Below are 18,555 nucleotides of genomic sequence, written 5' to 3' on the forward strand. Positions count from 1 at the left end.
AATGAAGGCAGAGAGTGGAAATGCCATCGACGAGTTACGAGTCACAGGACGTGTGGACAGATGTATATCATCACACTGAAGTAGGTGGTGCCCATGAGGAATCAGCCCCATTGTCTTGGCTCATTTCGTGTCTCTTTTTTCTTCCTTTGCTACTATAAAAACGAAAAACGAGTAAAAAAGAGGCTTACCATCACACGGCTCACCCCTATTCATTGATATCGTCGTCTACTGCTCTCCCGGGCTCTACCAACAGCCTTTCCAGCCCCTGCTCTCACCTCATGGTCTCCCCCATGCCTGGCCATCCGGCCCTTGTGATAGGCCGCAAATAGTCAAGTGTATTTTGGGTGCCTCCAATATGTAGTATAGTGTTGTGGCGGATGTGAAGCGTATGTGGGTTGTAGTAGATTTTTTTGGTTTGTGAGGTTATTGTTTCATGGCTTCATTGCTTAGGTTTAGGATTTGACGTTTTAAGATTGTGTACAGCATGGGTTTTGTGCCTGCATACGTGCTTAAGCCTGGCCTTTGCTGACGGTCTTCAGCACGGTCTCGTACTCAATGTCGTCGGCGTCGTTTGCCTGGATCTCAACGGCAATACCAGTCAGGGCGCGGCGCAGAGCCTCCTTAGACGAGGCATAGACCATCTTGGCCATGATCGGCGCATCATCGGGCGACCAAGCAATGAAGGTCAGCTTGTTCCTGCACCGGGGTCAGTAGTTGTCAAAAGACGCACGATGATCATCAGAGAGTAATGACATACCGGGTACCTTCGCCAGAGGCAAGGTTGTACTCGAAGTCGTAGACAGCGTATCTGGGGCCCTTGCCCTCACCCTGTACGAAGAAATGCGTCAATAGACATTGGGTAAACATGAGAGGGGGGCGCATGTGGTCGAACGTACGGTTCTGGTCTTGGTGGTGGCGTTGACAAGCTGGTTGCGGAAAACCTCCCAGTCACCCTCGGTCGAGGCGTTCTCAATGACAATTTCGGTGTGTTTGTCATTCAGCTTGTAGATGATGTACTTGTACTTCTTGTTGAGCTTGAGCTCGTTGTAGGCAGTAACGCACTCCTGGGAGGCGGAAGCACTGGAGAAGGGAATGCGTCAGCGGTCGTCCGCTCGCGCGGTCACATAGGAGGGCTGGTATTGATGCGATCGCGAGTGGGCGGCGTACGCAGGTGGCCAGGCTTGCGGCCGATTCACCGGTGGTCTTGCGCGGTGACGCGCCGCCCATCCGACCGCATCAATACGCCCGTACTTGGTGTCAAAGCTTACCCGGATTGAGACTGTAGAGGCAGAAGAGTTAGCAGATGAAGCTTGACCACAAAAGCAACCCAAAGTACCGCGGTATGGGATCGGCGGGCACACGACCAAGGTGGAAAACGTACCATTGTGTGTGAGGTTGAGGAATGGGAGAGAGCAACGATTGTCTATCATCAAAGGCGATTTGTCAGTATAAGCAAGCTAGCTTGAGAAAAAGTCGCGGATAAAGTGACGAAATGCCTCCAGGTCGAGTTGGCGGGATCCAGCTTCAGATGAACAGCTCCTTCGTCGGCGCCCCTCACCCCATAACCCTCTTCTGTCTCGCAACGAGATAGGACGGGACAAGAATCAGGGACCCAAATTGTCCTATCTTCGCCGGACTCGCTTCAAAGCTTCAACCGGCAGGGCTATCGCGGGAACGAACGGCTGTCGATAGCTTCAAGGACAAGGAAACCGACGATGACGATACCGAGAGAAAAGGGGCCTCTGAGAGAAGAGGGGCGCTGGCGGGCGCTGCGCTGGTGGGGTGAGGAACGACCAAGCGTCGCAGGACATACCAAGAAAAATCGACTCGAGGTACGACAAATTGGAAATGCGAGTTGAACAAGAAAGATGCAGGTTGGGGGAACGGTAATGAAAAGAAGAATAAAAGAGAACGGGGAATGGAGGAGAGGAGAGAAGAGGAAAAGCGGCGAGTTAAAGCGAAGAGGAGGGGGAAGGTGCGCTGGGCAAGGCGGCGTTGCTTTGAATAGTGGGGTGCTCTTTTTGGTTGCCTTTTTGCTGCTGACGACAAGGGGAAGAAAAGCAAGGCACGCCAAGAGGAAAGCGCAAAGCAAGCAAGACAGAGCGGGTTTGCTAATGCCTTGAACGCGGGTGCCTGTAGACTGTGTGTGGCGCTTTTGGGGTGGTTCTTCTGTGGCGGGGTTGCCCAGGCGATAGGCAGGAGCGAGGGGTGGTGCCTGGGACGGTGCTTTCATAGCTCAGAGCTCAACTCGATGTACAGACGTCGTGCTCCGTGCGCACAGAGGACGAATGCCATTTTTGCACTGTACGTTTGGCTGGCATTAAAATTTTCAATCCAGGCACAAACAATTGCAGCGTTGCAACCGTTTTTGCTTATCTTACGTCTCGTCATTTTGACTTCTCAGAACAACGGCCAAGGCAGCAATGAAAAGACATACAATCTTGATTGCCCTTTAGGAAATATCCATTAAATCTATCAAAGCTCCAAAATGATATCATTTCATTGACAACTTGTTTCATAAGGCAGACACATTTCACTTTTTGGCAGTTTCGCAGCACGTGGCGGCTATGGATGGAGCTGTTGCAATGTACTGTATTTCGCACTGTACGGTCGAGCATCAGACCCTGACGATCTGAGAACCTAACGGTGTCTACTCCGTAGAAAGGCAACAACGCAGGCATATGCCAATTCGATAAGGAACCTACGAGCATATTTTTTCAGGCAGAAGTATTGGTTGTGCGCCGAGTACATGATTTTGGCTCGAGTACATGTGATTTTCGTCGATGATCGACCTTGATCAATTTCATACACAAGATCTTCACTTTGGTTTTTGTTCTGTTTTTATTCTAGTTCTATATGGCAAGCTTTTTTGTAGAGATGACAAGGACATTGTGAGAGAGGGAGTGGTGCTGCAAGGTAGAAATAGAGAGCAGATGTGAGTTGGCAGATAGTAGAGAGGAGAGTGTTTTTTGTACAAAAGGCAGACCCAGTAACCCAGAAGACAGAAAAAACACACAGAACATAAAAACGTCATACACATAATAGGCCCTGAAAAGAGAACCAGAATGGGAAATCAAACTCCAAAAATGACTCCTCCTTTTTTGTCACACAGTAGTATACGGCCTCCCCGTAGACGACTCCAAGCAAGGTTATAGTCGTATTCATTCGTTTTCTTTTTAGGACTTCGCTTGGAGCTATTTTTTTAGGCGTATGGTGGTTGGCAGATGTAGCGTCGGCTTTCGGGCATCGGACATCCCCTTACATCATGCCGCCCATGCCACCCATGCCACCCATACCGCCCATGCCGCCCATGCCGCCAGGCATGCCAGCAGGGCCCTTTTCCTCAGGTGCGTCGACAATGGCGACCTCGGTGGTACCAAGCAGCGAGGCGACACCGCTGGCGTCAATGAGACCGGTGCGGACGACCTTGAAGGGGTCGAGAATACCGGCCTGGATCATGTCGACGTACTCGCCCTTGGAGCTGTCGAAGCCCTTGTTGAAGTCGGTGCCGAACTCGTCAAGCAGCTTGCCGACGATGACGGAGCCCTCAAGACCGGCGTTCTCCACAATGGTGCGGGCGGGGCGGGTGATGGCGTTCTTGACAATCGAGATACCCAGCTGCTGGTCGAAGTTGTCGGGCTTCAGCTCGCCCAGGGCCTGGCTGGCGGCCTTGATCAAGGCGGTACCACCACCGGGCAGGATACCCTCCTCGACGGCGGCACGCGTGGCGTTGAGGGCATCCACAAAGCGGTCCTTCTTCTCGCCGACCTCGACCTCGGACGAGCCGCCGACGCGGATGACGGCGACACCGCCCGACAGCTTGGCCAGACGCTCCTGCAGCTTCTCCTTCTCGTACTCGGTGGTGGAGGGGTCGTTCATGACGCCGCGGATCTGCTCGCAGCGCTGCGAAATCATGTCCTTGGAGCCCTCACCGTTGAGCATGATGGTGTCTTCCTTGGTGATGGTGATGGAACCGACGGAGCCGAGCATGTCGGGGGTCGCCTTCTCGAGCTTGACGTCGAGCTCATCGGTGAAGACGGTGCCGTCGCTGAGGATGGCAATGTCGCCCAGGATGGACTTGCGGTTGTCACCGAAGCCGGGGGCCTTGACGGCGGCAACTTGCAGCTGGCCGCGCAGCTTGTTCAGGATGCAGACGGCCAGGGCCTCGCCCTCAATGTCCTCGGCAATGATGACGAGGGGGCGGCGCTGCTGGGTGGAGATCTCGAGGGCGGGGATGATGTCCTGGACGGCGGAGATCTTCTTCTCGGACAGCAGGATCAGGGGCTTCTCGAACTCGACCTTCTGCGACTTGGCATCGGTGATGAAGTAGGGGGAGACAAAGCCGCGGTCGAAGCGCATGCCCTCGGTGACCTCGAGCTCGTCGTTGACGGTCTTGCCCTCCTTGACGGTGATGACACCCTCCTTGCCGACCTTCTCCATGGCGCTGGCGAGCAGGGCGCCGATGTGGGTGTCGCCGTTGGCGCTGATGGTGGCGACCTGGGCGACCTCGGCGGAGGTGGTGATGTCGCGCTTGTGCTTCTGGAGGAACTCGACGACGGCGTTGACGCCGGCCTGGATACCGCGGCGCAGGTCCATGGGGTTGCAGCCGGCGGCGACGTTCTTGACCGTCTCCGAGAAGATGGAGCGGGCGAGGACGGTGGCGGTGGTGGTGCCGTCACCGGCAACCTCGTTGGTCTTGGAGGCGACGTCCATGAGCAGCTTGGCGCCCAGGTTCTCGAACTTGTCCTTGAGGGTGATGGCACGGGCAACTGTGACGCCGTCTGGAGAGGAGGAGGGAAGCATGTTAGAACGAATTCGGAAGACGCTACAGAGCTCTGCTATGCAATCTGGAGCAGGACCTACCCTTGGTGATCTTGGGCGAGCCGAAGCTGGACTCGATGAGGACGTTACGGCCCTTGGGACCCAGAGTCGTGGCGACGGCCTTGGCCAGGGTCTCGGCACCGGCCAGCAGTGCGGCACGGCCCTCGACGCCGAACTTGAGGTCCTTGTGGGCGAAACGGCGCTGTGTCAGGTTGAGGCCGGTGGTGGTCGAGGTGCGCAGGCCCGAGAGCGCCGAGGCTCTTGCCCGCGAGGCCATTGCACGCTGCATGATGTGTGTGGGGAGGGGAAGGAGGAAAGACGGGAAATTGTGACGAAATCAGGAGAGCAGGAGAAGACGACAAAACAATGCCGAATTGTCTCGGTGACGAAGGACGTGGTCTTTGGAGATAGATGGGGAGAGAAGGGGAGAAGGAAAGAGGCAGGAAGGAAAGAGAGCAAGAGAAGAGATGTGGCCGTCGTGCTGGCGAAAAAATTCTGGAGAAGCTCTCGTCGTGTCTCCGCAGGGAAGGCGAGACCACCGAGACACAGAAAAAAAAATCCAAAAAGTCGAGCACACTGTGTCGCCATTGGGCAGGCGCGGATTGGCCCAAGCTTGTTTTGGTTTAGTGCACCAGCCGCCCAACCCACAGGGCCTGCCAGCACCTACGTTGCACTCACCGCGGTCTTCTATCCAGTTCTACGGGGTCCACTTTTGGCTGTCTCTGCTCTTTCTCTCTCACTGAAGCACTCTTTTCGGCTGTTTCCTGTGCGACTTGCCAGCCAAATAGCCGATGCCGTCGTTGGCTCTGAGGCTCTTTACTACTCGTTTCCTCCCCCCTGTGCCTTTTTTCTCCGCACGTAGCCGTTCGGGTTGCGATCGCCAGAAGCTCGGCCGCCACTTTCCCGCATTGGTAGTCTAAACACGAGGCTTCGGCAGTGAGGCAGAAGAAGGCTGCCATTTTGGTGGCCCCTGTCCAGACCGCGTCGATGCGTCCAACGGATAGAAGCCACTCGTTGGCAGCGTTGATGGCGCTCGCTCGCTCACAGCGCGGACCATATAGATCTAAGCGGTGTCGGCTCTATAAACGGTATCTCGCGTGCTGCCTCCAGTTACATAGACGATGTAGACAATGCAAATTCAGTCTCAACAACATGCCGTATACGATCTCCGGGTATGATTCTGAATAGCTTGGAGATTTTGACAAATGCCTCGGGGTAATTCACGACGAATAATGTCTCGCTCGGAGATACATATCCTGGCCCTTGTTACTCTATCGGCGAGACATGATAATGGCCAGCGGATGCTTTGCCAGCAGCCACTAAGTTAGGGGCCTGGTGCACTGTAACGCCCTGTAATTTTAAATTCCTAGGAGGGCGCTAAATTGTACGTGACAGCACTATAATACGCTGTAACACGATTTCGGAACGTATCGCGACAAAATCACTTTTTGAAGTCTATTTCTGTCTGTTTACTACTTTTTCGTTTGATTGTTTTATCGGTTCGGTCAGGTATTTTTGTAACGTTTGTGAATTGCTAGTACCATATGTCTATACCCTATTAATCAGATCTGCGATCTGACTCAGGAACGTAATCTTACATGTCAGATAAACCTCAAATAAATCAAATGCAGGTCAAGTCTATCAAGAGCACGGCGCGTCGTGCTGGTCCCCATTCCTCTTCAAAGGTTCTTCTCCTTGACGTCTTTTCTCCTCTCTCCTAGTATTATTACATGGATCTTAAAATGTATACCACCCTGTATAGCCATTCTCGTCCTTTTTTTTTCTTGTGCGCCGCTGTAATTTCGACTATGTCGTTGGTGTAAAAGTTCTGACGCCGATTGCTGTATCTTATATGCGCCGTTGTGGATGTAAACGATGACGGTGGCCGTGAACAAGTTCGCGTACTGTAAAATATGAAAAACAATCCGTGCCATCAGAATAGGGGCGATGCGGAACAAATTCGTGGCGTAAAACAGTGTAAGTGAAAAATAAGTGATGACCGGGACGTAAAAAAAAAAGAGCAATGATAAAAGGGCAGTTGTAAAAAGCGAAAAGAATAGAAATAGTAAAGCAGGTGTAGAACGGACGACATGCAATTCAGGACAAAAATAACGTTGCTCGAGCGCCGACACACCATAATATAGGCGGCCGTGAGATCACATTCCATGGGGGTTGGTAACGCCAGTGTTTGGGTAGTCATATGTATCATGGTAGGGCTGTGTCGTGATGTATTAGTCGATTGCTTTGTCCAGTGAGAAAGGAGCAAAATCACTTACGTGGTTCAGGAACTGGTTGTTGTACTGTCCACTGGTCTCGACGACTTTGTTGAAATAGGCGGCGCTCTCGTTTCCTTCGCACATACTCGGTGGCATAAAGCCGCTCGCCACAGACGCCATGGGGGCCTGTTGCTCCGCACCGAACGACGATAAAAGGGTGTTGTGTTGGAGCATGGCACCGACCATTGGAGGTGCGTGCATGCTGTTCATTCCCACATTGTCGACAGCCACATGGCCGGGGAACAATGGCGGCGAGGAAGTCGAGGAAATAGTACCGTCGTTGTTGAATGGTGCGAACTGCGGGAGCGTGGGAGGGTATAGCTGCTATTGTAACATGTTAATCAATGAATAGCAAGGCAAGGAAGAATGTGGATGCGATAGACGAGTGACTCACGCTCATTGCGAGGTTGGGTACTTGCGAGCCATAGTGGCCGAAAAACTGCGGATTGAGTTGCGGCAAGCTGGCAACTTGCTGCTCCTGGGCCATCTTTTGCTCTGCGACCAGGTCGAGGGCAGCCGTTGCCTGGTCTTGGAAGTCGACTTGTTCCGAAAGCAGCTCAATAAAAGAATCTGGCTCCTCTTCGTCGTCGCTGGAGCTACCGTCGCCGTTGCTGATGGCGTCGACAGTGTCCTGGCCGTCCTGGCCGTCCTGGCCGTCTTGGGCGTCATTGTCGCCGTAGATGCCCAGCACGTCGTACGTGTTGGGCAACTCGTTTGGAGGAGAGCTGGTTTCGGCGGCGTACTCCTGCTCTTGGTCAGCTGCGTCCTCGTCACTGGCTTGGCCAGGATTGAACGAAGTCTCGCTCCCAGGGGTAGCCGGAGAATTGTGGGCAGAGACTGGCACGCTGGCTTCGGCTTCGCAGGCTTCAAGAATGTCGCTATGCTCGTTGTCGTCCTCCTCATAGTCAGCTTCGTGGTACGTCTTGACACGCTTCACCCGCGAAGAGCGGCGGTGAGTGGTTTTGACAGGGGTGAGTTCGCTCTCGCTGGGGAGGTTGGCCGGGCTAGACGAGGTGGCAGCTTTCTTGGCGGGCGTCTTCTTCTTGGTAGCGGGCTTGCTGGGCGGAGCGAAATCTGTCGCCGAAGAGGTGTCCTTTGCCATGCGTTTCTTGTGAGGCGCGCTGTTAACCTTCACCTTGGACTTGGGGATCTTTCTGTTGTTCTGTCTGAGAACCTGGTTGTTGGCATCGACGAGGATGCCATCCTCGAGAGCGGAGTCTGGATCGAACGGCAGACAGAACACATCGCTGTAGTTGTGAGCGCTATGCTCAAATTTGTCCTTGAAAGTGATGGCTCGCTTGGCCGCAAATAGGGGCTCCCCCTCGCTCCAGCGCACGTTTTGAGGCATGCGGTAAAAACCACGCATGGTGTAGTGCGAAGGATCGCGAGCACCATTGGACTTGGGGAGGTCGGGCGGCACGAGGTGCCCATTCAAAAAAACGGTGTTGCGAAGACGGGCAAGGTGCTGGAGGATGGCACTCCCAGAAGATCCGGGGTGAAGACGGTGGGCAACTGCATCCCATGGAATGTCAATGTTATGACGGGCGCACTCGTACTGGATTGTTAGAAGCAGCTTCGCATCCATATAGGCGCCTGGTCGCTTGAGTTAGTACTTGGCATCTTGATAGATGATCCAATATTGTATCTGTCGGTCCAAGAAATAGGAGACGAGAAAAGAAAGAAGCAAGAAAATGGGCAGCCGAATGGCGAGGGAAAAAAGTAGATGAGTCCAAAACGTAGGCGAATAAAGACGAGAAAACGAAAAGACGTCCAAAAAATAGTATTTGATTGTTCCAAAACCTCTTACGGTTCCAGATGATCAGGTCACGGCCGGTCAGGCGCCCATTACGGCGGCGCTGCTCGGAGTTGGGTGGAATGTGAGACATGTCTTCGTCGTCATAGTCGTCCTCAAAGCCATAAAACTCCTCGCCAAGGACAATTCCTGTACGATTGGCGGCCCGGATGGCAGCGGCTTCGATATATTCTTCCCATGCCAGGTCTCTGTGGCCTGAAAAGTCTTGGTTGTCCTGGTTGTCTTGGTTGTCTTGGCTTTCTTGGTTCGCCTCGACATCGGTGTCGCAATCGTCTTCACCGCCACTCATGACGGGAGCGGATCTCTTGCGCTTGAGGGACGTAGCCTTGGCGGTGGTCATAGGGGCAGCCGAAACCTTTCCTTTTCCCTTTCCTTGGCCCGAAGAAGCCTTGGTCATGTTTGTGGCCTTGCCACCGGTAGCTCGCTTGGCTGCCACTCGCTTGTTATTCGCCATGGTTTGTTGACTGCAAATTTCCTAGCAGGTCTTTGAGTCATGGTTAGTATTTCTTATACACAAGCTGTGTTTCATAGGATTAAAGGTGGTGAGTGTAAAGTGACAAGGTGGTAGTTGGACACACTCTGGATGTCGCTTGTCTGTGCCGGAGCGTCTAGACGGACTAGTCGTATATACGGAGTGTCGAAGTCTCTCCTGCGAAGCGATGTATTTGAGTGTCGAACATAAGAATGGAAGTAAAATGGAAACAATCTGTTGGTCAGCGATGATCGTGACGTAAAGATGATGGCAATGTGAAAGACGATGGACGTTACGTACCGTTGAGTAAAGATGATTGGAAACGACGAAAGATACTTGATGTGACGCAGCAATAAAAGAAAGGCAGGAGTGACGGTGGGCAAAAACGAAAGATCACGCGAAAGTAGAAGAGGTAGTGACACGAAGGAAAAGTAAGAGTAATGTCGAGATGTAGTCGAAGAAGAAGTGAGTGTCGAAGAAGGATAAATGCTGGGGAAGGTAAAGATGTCGAGACTGAAGTTATGAAGGTGAAGAAAACAAGAGAAAGAAAAGAAAGGGAAGTGGAAGGAAAAGGAAATTGAACAAAGAAAATTGAATTCTATTTGAGCCTGAGGATAAGCCGTTTAGGAAGGTGAGGAGAGGTCGAAAACTCTGGGAGCTCAAAAAGGTCGGCAGAATTTTAGAACCACAATAGGCTTCGGAGAGAGAGGACCTATTGGAGTGGAGAGTGTCCTGGAGGACAACAGGTCGAGGGTGGGGGGGAGAGGATGAGTCGAACACCCAAGAGGAGGAAGAGGGAGAAGAAGAGGGAGAAGGGTAGGAGAGGCGGTCAAAAAGTGGGCGATAAATCGAGTTTGACTGGGGAAACGAAGGTGAGGACAGAGTGACGGACCAGTCAGAGCCGAGGAAATCAAATAGCTCGACCTGGAGAAGCTACGAAAAGTCCTAGGATGGTCATGAGAGCTGTGGCCAAGGATTGTGCAACGCCTGGGGGGCTGGGAAGGAAAAAAACAGACCCGCTTCGAGTCCAGTCAAGCAAGATTTTCATCAGAGCGACAAAGGTTTGTCCTCTTCAGGCCCAGACTGTGGAAAGGCAACCGGTCATACGACTTATTGTTTTCGACCGAGAGTCCGTAAACCCTATTCTCAATCAATTACGGCTGTGGAAGAAGAATCTGAGCCGCTTGGAGGTGGGAACAGATGAGGACAGCGTAGATGAGGCGGTCTAGGGGGGTGTATTCTTTTGGTCGCCAAGGGTGGTTGTTCCTGGTACCTGCCAAGCCTTCGCGCCCTTCTATGTACACCTTGTACATTCTTCTCTGCAGCTTCCACAGCTTCTATGGTTCGAGAGGAAGCTTAAATGATCCTCGGCACTTACAAAAGTTCCGAGACAGGGAATAGGGCCTTCGGGCTGCTGCAGATACTCAGTAAGTTTGGTGGAAAATCCGGGGTGCGTCAGATTGAGTGGAGCCCCTTGGCCTGGGTCTTGGCCGTTGGGAGGATCTGTCGATCAGGAAAATGTCACTCCAACTGCCGACGCAAGCGAGTGGAGCACGGGCTAGCAGCAGAGCCTCAAAATAAACACGCGCAATAGACACCAGGAAGACGTCCAAGAGGCACTGGCAACAACATCGACATGCATCTCGCTTTCGCTACTCTAGACGACAGAGTATAGTCGTCGGGATTGATCAGTTTCAATTGATGGATACATTGAGAACAAAAAGATTGCTCGCGAAAAATCAATTGTCATTGTTCCCCTGTCGCGCCTCCACGAAGCCAGCAAAGAAAGGACTTGATGGGGAGTGCAGCAAAAGGAGAGCACGATATCGAGCGACTGTTCGTGGGTGTGGATCGGAAAGAAGCGGTCAAGAAACAATACGAAGGTTGATTCGCCTGACGGGCTCGACTGTGAGAGGGGGTCAATTGGTCGACTCGCCAAACCGGTGGCTGGGAGCGGTGAAAAAAATCGTTGATGGCTGCTCTTCCAATTTTGTGCGGTTGTGGGTGTGTTTATTTTCTGACCCCTTACCGCGTCGATAGAGGCTCCCGGCTCTCTTTCGGCCCTATATTTTCTCCCTGCGCAGCACCAAAAGCAACCTGTTCAGTGACAAACACTCTTGCCTCCATCAGTGCTCAGTAAAATGTTAAGTAAGCAAAGTCCACCTGTGCACAAAGGAGCGGCCGTTTTGTGGCAGACAGCCGACTATGTGCACCTGATCCGCCAAACGTGCACATATTCTATGAGAAAAGTGCACCTCTCATAGTCTCATTTGCGCTTCGCAAACAAAGCCTCCGAAACGAACAGATCCCTGTGTGGTCTTCTCTCTCTTTTATTCCCTCTTGGAATGTTTCCTTGTCTAACCTTGAAAATCGCGAAAAAAGACATTTCAAAAGGCTCTTTGGCTACTGCTGCGGTGCCAATAGCAGATTTGCTCGTCACAAGGGTCGACTCCGTCGCATCTGCCTCTCAAAACCACGACTGGCTTTGCACGCACAACCAGTCAATCCCGATTGCTACCTCAACAGTGGCGAACATTTTGATCAATCTTTTCTCCTTTATAATATGCATATCGACGAATGGCCCGCTTTTTGCACATATTTTCCAGCATGAGCAGTCGGTGAGAAACCGTACGTTTCACAAAGAAATCCGAATACGGCGTCCCGAGCAGTGCATTTAGTCCAAATCGGTGCGGTCAATTGCCAATGCACACAACCATTACGCACCGTTTCATAGAAGCTGAGAGGTTACACCCCGCAATTCACAACTCACTCAAATCCCAACGGCGGACGCACATTTTAGTCGCCATGTTCACGTTTCATTTGCATCAAATTATCGCAAGACTCCTACAACTTCAGGAAAGCACTATAAAGTGCCGCAGACAATACTCCTCCATCTTCTTCTTCATAGCCCTCTAATTTCATGCGCAAACAAGCGACAGCCACACAATATAAGCACGTGTCCACCTCAATCCAACTAGACATAGAATTGCCCCGCTTTTCACACTTTGTCGACCCTGGTTACCGAAATCATCATGGGAATTGGTGCCATCTCAAAGGATAGCAGAGCATGGCTCTTCGAGTCGAACGGTGCGCTGAAGACGAGAAGGACGGCGTGGGTGGGACGCGGAGAGGGGTTGGAAACCGGAGAAACGCAAATGCTCGAAAAAGAATCAACGTGATGGGCACGCAGCAATACGTACGGCTTGCAAGGGACACCGGATTGTTGCTAGGGCGAACGACGATGACGGGAACAAGAAGTCTCAAAGAAGACGAGATCGGTTCGGACATAAGTCAAGGTACAGCCGCAGAACAGGCGAAAAGTTGTCAGAAAGATCACTGTCTTATATTCGTAAATCGTAAATCGTCAGGTCGTGAAACCGAAAGTTAGGTGGGAGTGGGACGAGAAGTCGACAGAGACATAAAAGCGAAGCAATCGCTTTTTAGATCCCCTGGTCAATCTCGTGGCCCTCTTTCTTCACTTCTGCCAGAGCTGCCTCTGCTATATCCTTGACACCAGCCTCGGATTCGAGCTTGATCGCGGCAGTGGCCTTCTGGGCTTTGGCACGCTTGGCAACAGGGTCGCGGTTCGGCGTGTCATTGACGGCGACAAATTGGCTTCCGTAGTACTCCGTAGCAGAGTCTTCGCAGGCAGACTCGTAATCAGCATCCGACGGGTTGCTCAGGGCGTCGTTGGCAGATTCACGCTTGCGTTTGACCGAGAGTGGTGAGGTGTGAACTTCGTTCGAGATGGTTGTGTCATCAGCGTTGCTTGGACAGGCAACACCATCTGCTTTGTCTTCGCGACTGGCACGCGGCTTGACCGGAGCACGACGCTTCGGCTTGGTAGCGGTATTGCTAGTAGCGGCGAGGGATTTATTGTCGCTCTCATTCCCTTCGGTTTTGGTTTCGACGGAAGCATTGCAGGTGCCAAAGTCAGTGGCCTGGGCACGCTTCTTGAGTCGTTCATATCTCTTTGCACTAGTAAAAAGTGAATCACGAGGATTGAAAACAGAGTGAGTCAAAGGCGGTTAGTAACAGGAATCATGAAAAGTGAGAGCAGGCTGATAGGACGTGATGAGACACGAGGCGAGAAAGAGGTAAAAGCAGGCAAGGAGAGATGATAATTACGCAGCAGCCTTGGTGGGGATATTGAGATCGGTGGCAACGGCAGCAAAGTCAATCTGATGGCAGAAGAGCGAGAAGGAGACGCGAAAGTGTCAGTCCAAGTGATGCCACGAATACGTAACAATAATGCAAGTCGCGTTGAAACGTGACAATTAGGGGTGGGCGGAGACTCACCTTTCCGCCGTTGGAGGTATGCTTGATGCAAGCCAGGAGGAAAGAAATCTGTTCGGTGGTCGACATGGTTATGGCGGATGTTGAAAGCTGTGATCTCAAAATGTGCTGATGGCTGTCTTGGAGGGTGTTGGTTGCATAAACGACGCGACTGCAGACAGATGGTCAAAGACGCGCTCGTCGAAGGCCAAATGGTCGAAAGTACGGATAAAGGTGAGATGAAGCAAAGAGAAAAAGACAAAGGCGAGGTGGTGAGAGAGGTCTGCTCACGAGGCTAAGAACAAAGTGAATGCGTTTGTAGGCGTGTGGAAGAGTGGAAAGAGGAATGTTTTGGTGTGCAGAGTAAAGAAAAAAAAATGGAAGGAAGAGAGCACAAAAAAGACGTGTCGGAGCAAAATAAATTACCGGGAAGGAGGGGAGACGATAGGGAAGGAGCGTTCAAGTGCGAGGGAGGGAAGGGAAGGAAGGAGCGTCTGAGAGTAAACAATCAAGCGGAGGAAGGTGCAAACAAGAAATTCAAAGCTCGTCCGCATAGGCTGCCTAGCTCAGCTGGCTATTACGAGCAACGTTGCTTCTTTCCAGTTGAACAGCTAGCAAATAGGCTTCAAGAGTGTGATGTTAATTCTGTCAGCGAAGTCTCTGCTGCTAGAAATAACCATTCGATGTATTTGTACGTCTCTTGACGGCCAAAGCCGGCCAAAATCAGAAGCCGGACTGGCATAGAGCATGTTGTGGCCACACGAAGTTGCTTTGATTTCTTCTTTCTCCCAAGAACATAATCGTGTACGTCTCGCTGTTTTCTTTCTATTTACTATCCTGGCCTCGACAGACCCTTCTTCGAGTGTTTGTCCTTTTTCCCCTCAGGTGTAGAAATGTCTTCGACTCTGACAATCACCAGTCTAGAACAGGGACAGAGGTATCCGAACAACCTACCAACTTCAAGTCTTTCCCTGCCTTTTTATCGCCTTCGAGCTTGACACAGCATTTTCGGCCGGGGAAAGTCACCTGAACCAGCTTCAACGTGTCATCCATCTTTCCACCCGTCCGCAGATCCATTTGACCCCCGCCAGACCCTCGACCGTATACCTGTATGATGCCTGCAAGGTGGATGCCAGTTCAAGACCAGGACAATGTCCCGTTACATGGAGAGTCGCGGATATATCCATCAGGAAGCTCGCAATACATGTCTGGCCCGTGGTGCAACCGCAAGAATTCCTTTTCGACCTGCTCTCGAACTCCCTGCAAAACACCGAGCGCTTGGGAGCGCCCAGCATCGTATCCGTCGCAATAAGCCTTCTCAAAAGAAACCTGTGATGCAGAGTGCCTATCTCTGTAGCCGTCGTCATAGGAACCGTTCCTGGTATGTTCAATCCCCGGCCCGAAGGTCTGACAAATATCGTGAGTTGTGGGGCGCTGTGCCCGCCATTGTGTAGGCTTGACTTCTCCGGGTGATCTTCTGAACGAGTCGTGCACCGGAGAAGTGTTCCTGCCCATGTGGTCCGGGGACGTCCCTGCAGCCTTAAACGAGTTGATTGAGGTGGCATTAACTGATAAGGACGACGTCGTTTCGTCTTCTGCACCGAGACGGTCGGGAAAACGGCCCCCGATACAAGCATCTGCGTCCTGCTCCGCGACACGTTTGGCTATTCTTCCGATTCCGTCGAACCAGCTAGACCAATCTCGCATCCACATTTCGACGGTGCTGTCTCTACTATTATCGGCCTTATAACAGGGCTCGGCCTGTGTTCTGTCCAGCTGAGGCTGGTTTCCCATCTCCGATAAATCGTGGCTGTTCGAGCGCAGGCCAAGTCTTGTATTACTTCTGTGTACATTTAACGGAGAAGTAAATCGTGTCTTCTGGTCCTGGCTCTTGTTGGGTTTCAGAGGTGAGCTTTGTCTTTTTCTGTCCTGAGCAGGGCTCACATTCAGGCACAAATTCTTTCTTGATGGGATACTCTTGGTTGAGCTTGCCTTTGACAGAGAGCAGGCTCGCTTGGGGCTTCTCGACCGCCACAAATTCAGAGGCACCGAAAGGCGGTTTGAACGGCGGCGCTTTTCATTCTTCGTTCCAACACGAGCCGCCTTCCACTTCTTGAATTGTTGTGGTATCTGACCCGTCGACTTGGGCCCTTTCTCCCACCGCGAGTATACAGTCAGCCGTTGCGGGCTCCCGCGTCGCGATGGGCTTGGTTCTCGATGAGAGATGGACGCACCGGATGCGCCGACCCAAGCGTCTACAGCATCCCGCGCTGGGCCTCCTGCGTTGTGAGAGTCTGAGAGCCTGAGCTGCGTCGGCGGAGGCTTGGCGAAACCGCCGCCTGAAATCGTTTCTGGACCGGCTCTAGGAATCATATTGGTTTTTGACATAGACAAGAAAGGTGCGATGGGAGACTGAGAAGCTGCGGTTGTGTGTTTCGCGAGGTTCCGACAGCAAACTATGAATGGATGCTAACGTCTGTCTCGATAGGCAATACTAGTTTCGATAACGATGAGAAGAATAATGCTTGACGTGGTGAAACAAATGAAGTAACGAGTTGGAAATGGACGCCTATTTGGTTGCGTCGCTGGTGAATAGGGGAACAGAGACGACGTTGGCTGCTTAGGAAGACTCTCTGTTTACGTGTCGCGGTTGGACATTGATGCTGTTGCCATGTCCTATGCTGTGGCCGCTATGTTGCCAGATCGTGGAAGGCGCGACCACTGGGCAAGTTGTCGTCCCTTATTTCCGGCAGCAGTAACACAAACGATACTGCCATTCTCTCCTCGCGCAGTATGACACAGGCCAGGTCGTCCGAGCACTTACCAGAGACGGAGCTATGGGGATAGAAAGTCACGGCCAGCTGTAAACCTAGAGGGCAGATATACAGTCACTTGGAAGGCATCTCTGCGAGAGTAGTTATCTTCTGTGCTTGCTCTCACGATGATTTTTTCCCCAGTGAAGTCTGCTCCCTCCGTATGTTCATGGCCTACACTTCTGTTACGCTTACGCATTTCTATACAAGTTTAAGAGGAGGGGAAATCATCGATTGGAAATTCAGACTTTCGTAAACGGTCCGTAGACATTCGCAACATTCCTTTTTTCCACCACAGAGCCTTGCCCGACTTTCTTCTCAACCTCTTTCAATGCAGGGGTATAATATTTATTGATTCCATCCGTATCGTATCACCAAGTCATGTTGGGCTCACGTTTTCTGTGTGAATTTGCGGGCTTGAGCGAGGCTTAAATGCCCTCCTCGGCAGACTTGTCTGCCTCCGAGGTGAGCCTGTTGAGACCACGTTGTTAGTAAGGTGTATTTCCAAGCACTGGAGAGCTTCGGCCGTACGAGGCAAACAAACGTACTCATCCTTGACAGCAAAGTCCTCGCTTTCGTCACTCTGCTCGGTCTTGGCCTTTTTGGCAGATATTTCTTTGCCGGATGGATCGTCACTATCCTCTTCGGCCTTGGCGGCGTTCTTGCGCTTGCCGCCGCTCTTGGGTGTGCCCTTGGCACGGGGCGTCTTGGGTGTACGAGGGGTCTTGGGAGTGGCGGGAGCCACGCCAGGCTCGCCAGAGCCCACGGTACGGCGGAGCTTCTGCAGATGTTGGCTGGAAAACAGATGTGATTAGCGAGTGCTTTAATAGACGAGAGAAACCTAAAATGGATGTGATAAATGAAGAGTGTAAAGATAGACAGGACGCAAGGCAATAAAGAAAGTATAGAAGAAAAGTACACAACTGCTTTGGGCGTGAATTCGTAGCCCATTACGGTGGTACGCTCGACGATGGCCCGGATCTGCTCAGCACCGGGAGACAGCGTCTCATACATGGCGATGAGCAAGTCCCGGTTGCTGTCGGCGTCCCAAGTGTGTCTGTAGTGGGCCATGTTGGGCAGAAGACAGTGGATAGACAAGTAGATGGATGGTAGAGCTAGGTAAGAAAGAAGGAAAAGAAATGTCAGGCAAAGACGAGCGTGTGGCGAGGTAGAAGTGAAGAGGACGAAGAGGGCAGCCACTGGCTCTGTGTTTGTGTTTGTCCTTGTGCTTGAGTGGGTGTCGAGTAGAAACAGGATGACTGGAGCAAGTTTGTAGGAGGCAGAAAGAGACGGTGAATAAAGAGCTAGACAGAGGGAGTAGTACTCTAGTCCGCGGAAGGTAAACTGGTGTCCCAGCTTGGTCATTTCTTCGACAATCTTCTTGAGGGTAGCAGCCGGCGGCTTGTACTCTTCGACCATGGCGACCAAAATGTCTCGGTAGACAACTGGAGCGTTCCAGTCTTGAGCGAAGCGCTTCTCAGCAGACATAGTGAAGAATGAGAGGACGGTGACGAGGCGATGACTGCTGAAGTGCAGATCTGGTGGTTTGTGAGGAACAAAGGTAGTTGAAGAAAGAAGGAGATTTAGTAGAGTAGAAGAAAGGGTAAGAAAGTGTAAAGTAGGAGAGGTAGATGTTGAAGTATAGAACGTTGGAAGCGATAAATGTAAATAACGACTGCGAGGGAATAAAAGTGAAGTTAGGTGAAATGGGACGAAAAGTAGCGTGAAAGCGTGAAAAACAACCCTAGTCTTACTTGAGGCCGTGAAATGTGAATTGATGTCCTTGTTGGGTGGTAATCTCCACGATCTCTTTGAGGGTGCCTTGCGACGGCTTAGTCAAGGAGATCAAAGCCAAAAGTATGTCGCGATAAACGCCATGCTCATCCCAGTTTTGACTGAACCGCTTGGTCGACATTGTGCGTTGAGTAGTTGAGGATAAGTAATGGAAAAGAGGGAGAGAAACACAAGGATGAGGTAGAATAAAGTGCAAAGGAGCATCGACTCTGGCGTAATCGTGGTTGTGGTGAAAAACGAGTGAATGTAAGAGCAATCGATGGGAGAAATAGGTAGAAGAGGAGCGAGAGG

At 51.8% G+C, this 18,555-nt stretch overlaps 5 protein-coding genes across 5 annotated transcripts; all 5 read right to left on the minus strand.

Annotated features, from left to right (window-relative positions):
* Positions 1 to 509: 509 nt before the first annotated feature.
* On the minus strand, positions 510 to 1,384 carry SPBR_03825 (cofilin; the record flags this gene model as incomplete). The annotated part of the gene is made up of 5 exons (XM_040762115.1): positions 510 to 696; positions 758 to 828; positions 897 to 1,080; positions 1,269 to 1,279; positions 1,382 to 1,384. 5 exons carry the CDS (start codon positions 1,382 to 1,384, stop codon positions 510 to 512), a joined length of 456 nt encoding a protein of 151 aa, XP_040622978.1.
* A 1,874-nt stretch (positions 1,385 to 3,258) lies between these two features.
* Positions 3,259 to 5,110, minus strand: SPBR_03666 (chaperonin GroEL; the record flags this gene model as incomplete). The annotated part of the gene is made up of 2 exons (XM_040761956.1): positions 3,259 to 4,781; positions 4,864 to 5,110. 2 exons carry the CDS (start codon positions 5,108 to 5,110, stop codon positions 3,259 to 3,261), a joined length of 1,770 nt encoding a protein of 589 aa, XP_040622979.1.
* Positions 5,111 to 6,977: 1,867 nt separating this feature from the next.
* SPBR_03619 (uncharacterized protein) lies at positions 6,978 to 9,364 on the minus strand (the record flags this gene model as incomplete). Its single annotated transcript, XM_040761909.1, has 4 exons — positions 6,978 to 7,037; positions 7,098 to 7,421; positions 7,492 to 8,690; positions 8,905 to 9,364. 4 exons carry the CDS (start codon positions 9,362 to 9,364, stop codon positions 6,978 to 6,980), a joined length of 2,043 nt encoding a protein of 680 aa, XP_040622980.1.
* A 3,458-nt stretch (positions 9,365 to 12,822) lies between these two features.
* On the minus strand, positions 12,823 to 13,747 carry SPBR_03815 (uncharacterized protein; the record flags this gene model as incomplete). The annotated part of the gene is made up of 2 exons (XM_040762105.1): positions 12,823 to 13,353; positions 13,682 to 13,747. The coding sequence occupies 2 exons, from the start codon at positions 13,745 to 13,747 to the stop codon at positions 12,823 to 12,825; spliced, it is 597 nt and encodes a 198-aa protein (XP_040622981.1).
* A 3,151-nt stretch (positions 13,748 to 16,898) lies between these two features.
* On the minus strand, positions 16,899 to 17,958 carry SPBR_03796 (uncharacterized protein; the record flags this gene model as incomplete). The annotated part of the gene is made up of 4 exons (XM_040762086.1): positions 16,899 to 16,941; positions 17,019 to 17,264; positions 17,390 to 17,527; positions 17,795 to 17,958. The coding sequence occupies 4 exons, from the start codon at positions 17,956 to 17,958 to the stop codon at positions 16,899 to 16,901; spliced, it is 591 nt and encodes a 196-aa protein (XP_040622982.1).
* Positions 17,959 to 18,555: the final 597 nt, after the last annotated feature.

The sequence above is a fragment of the Sporothrix brasiliensis genome, assembly GCF_000820605.1.
Source record: "Sporothrix brasiliensis 5110 chromosome Unknown Cont14, whole genome shotgun sequence".
Taxonomy (NCBI): domain Eukaryota; kingdom Fungi; phylum Ascomycota; class Sordariomycetes; order Ophiostomatales; family Ophiostomataceae; genus Sporothrix; species Sporothrix brasiliensis.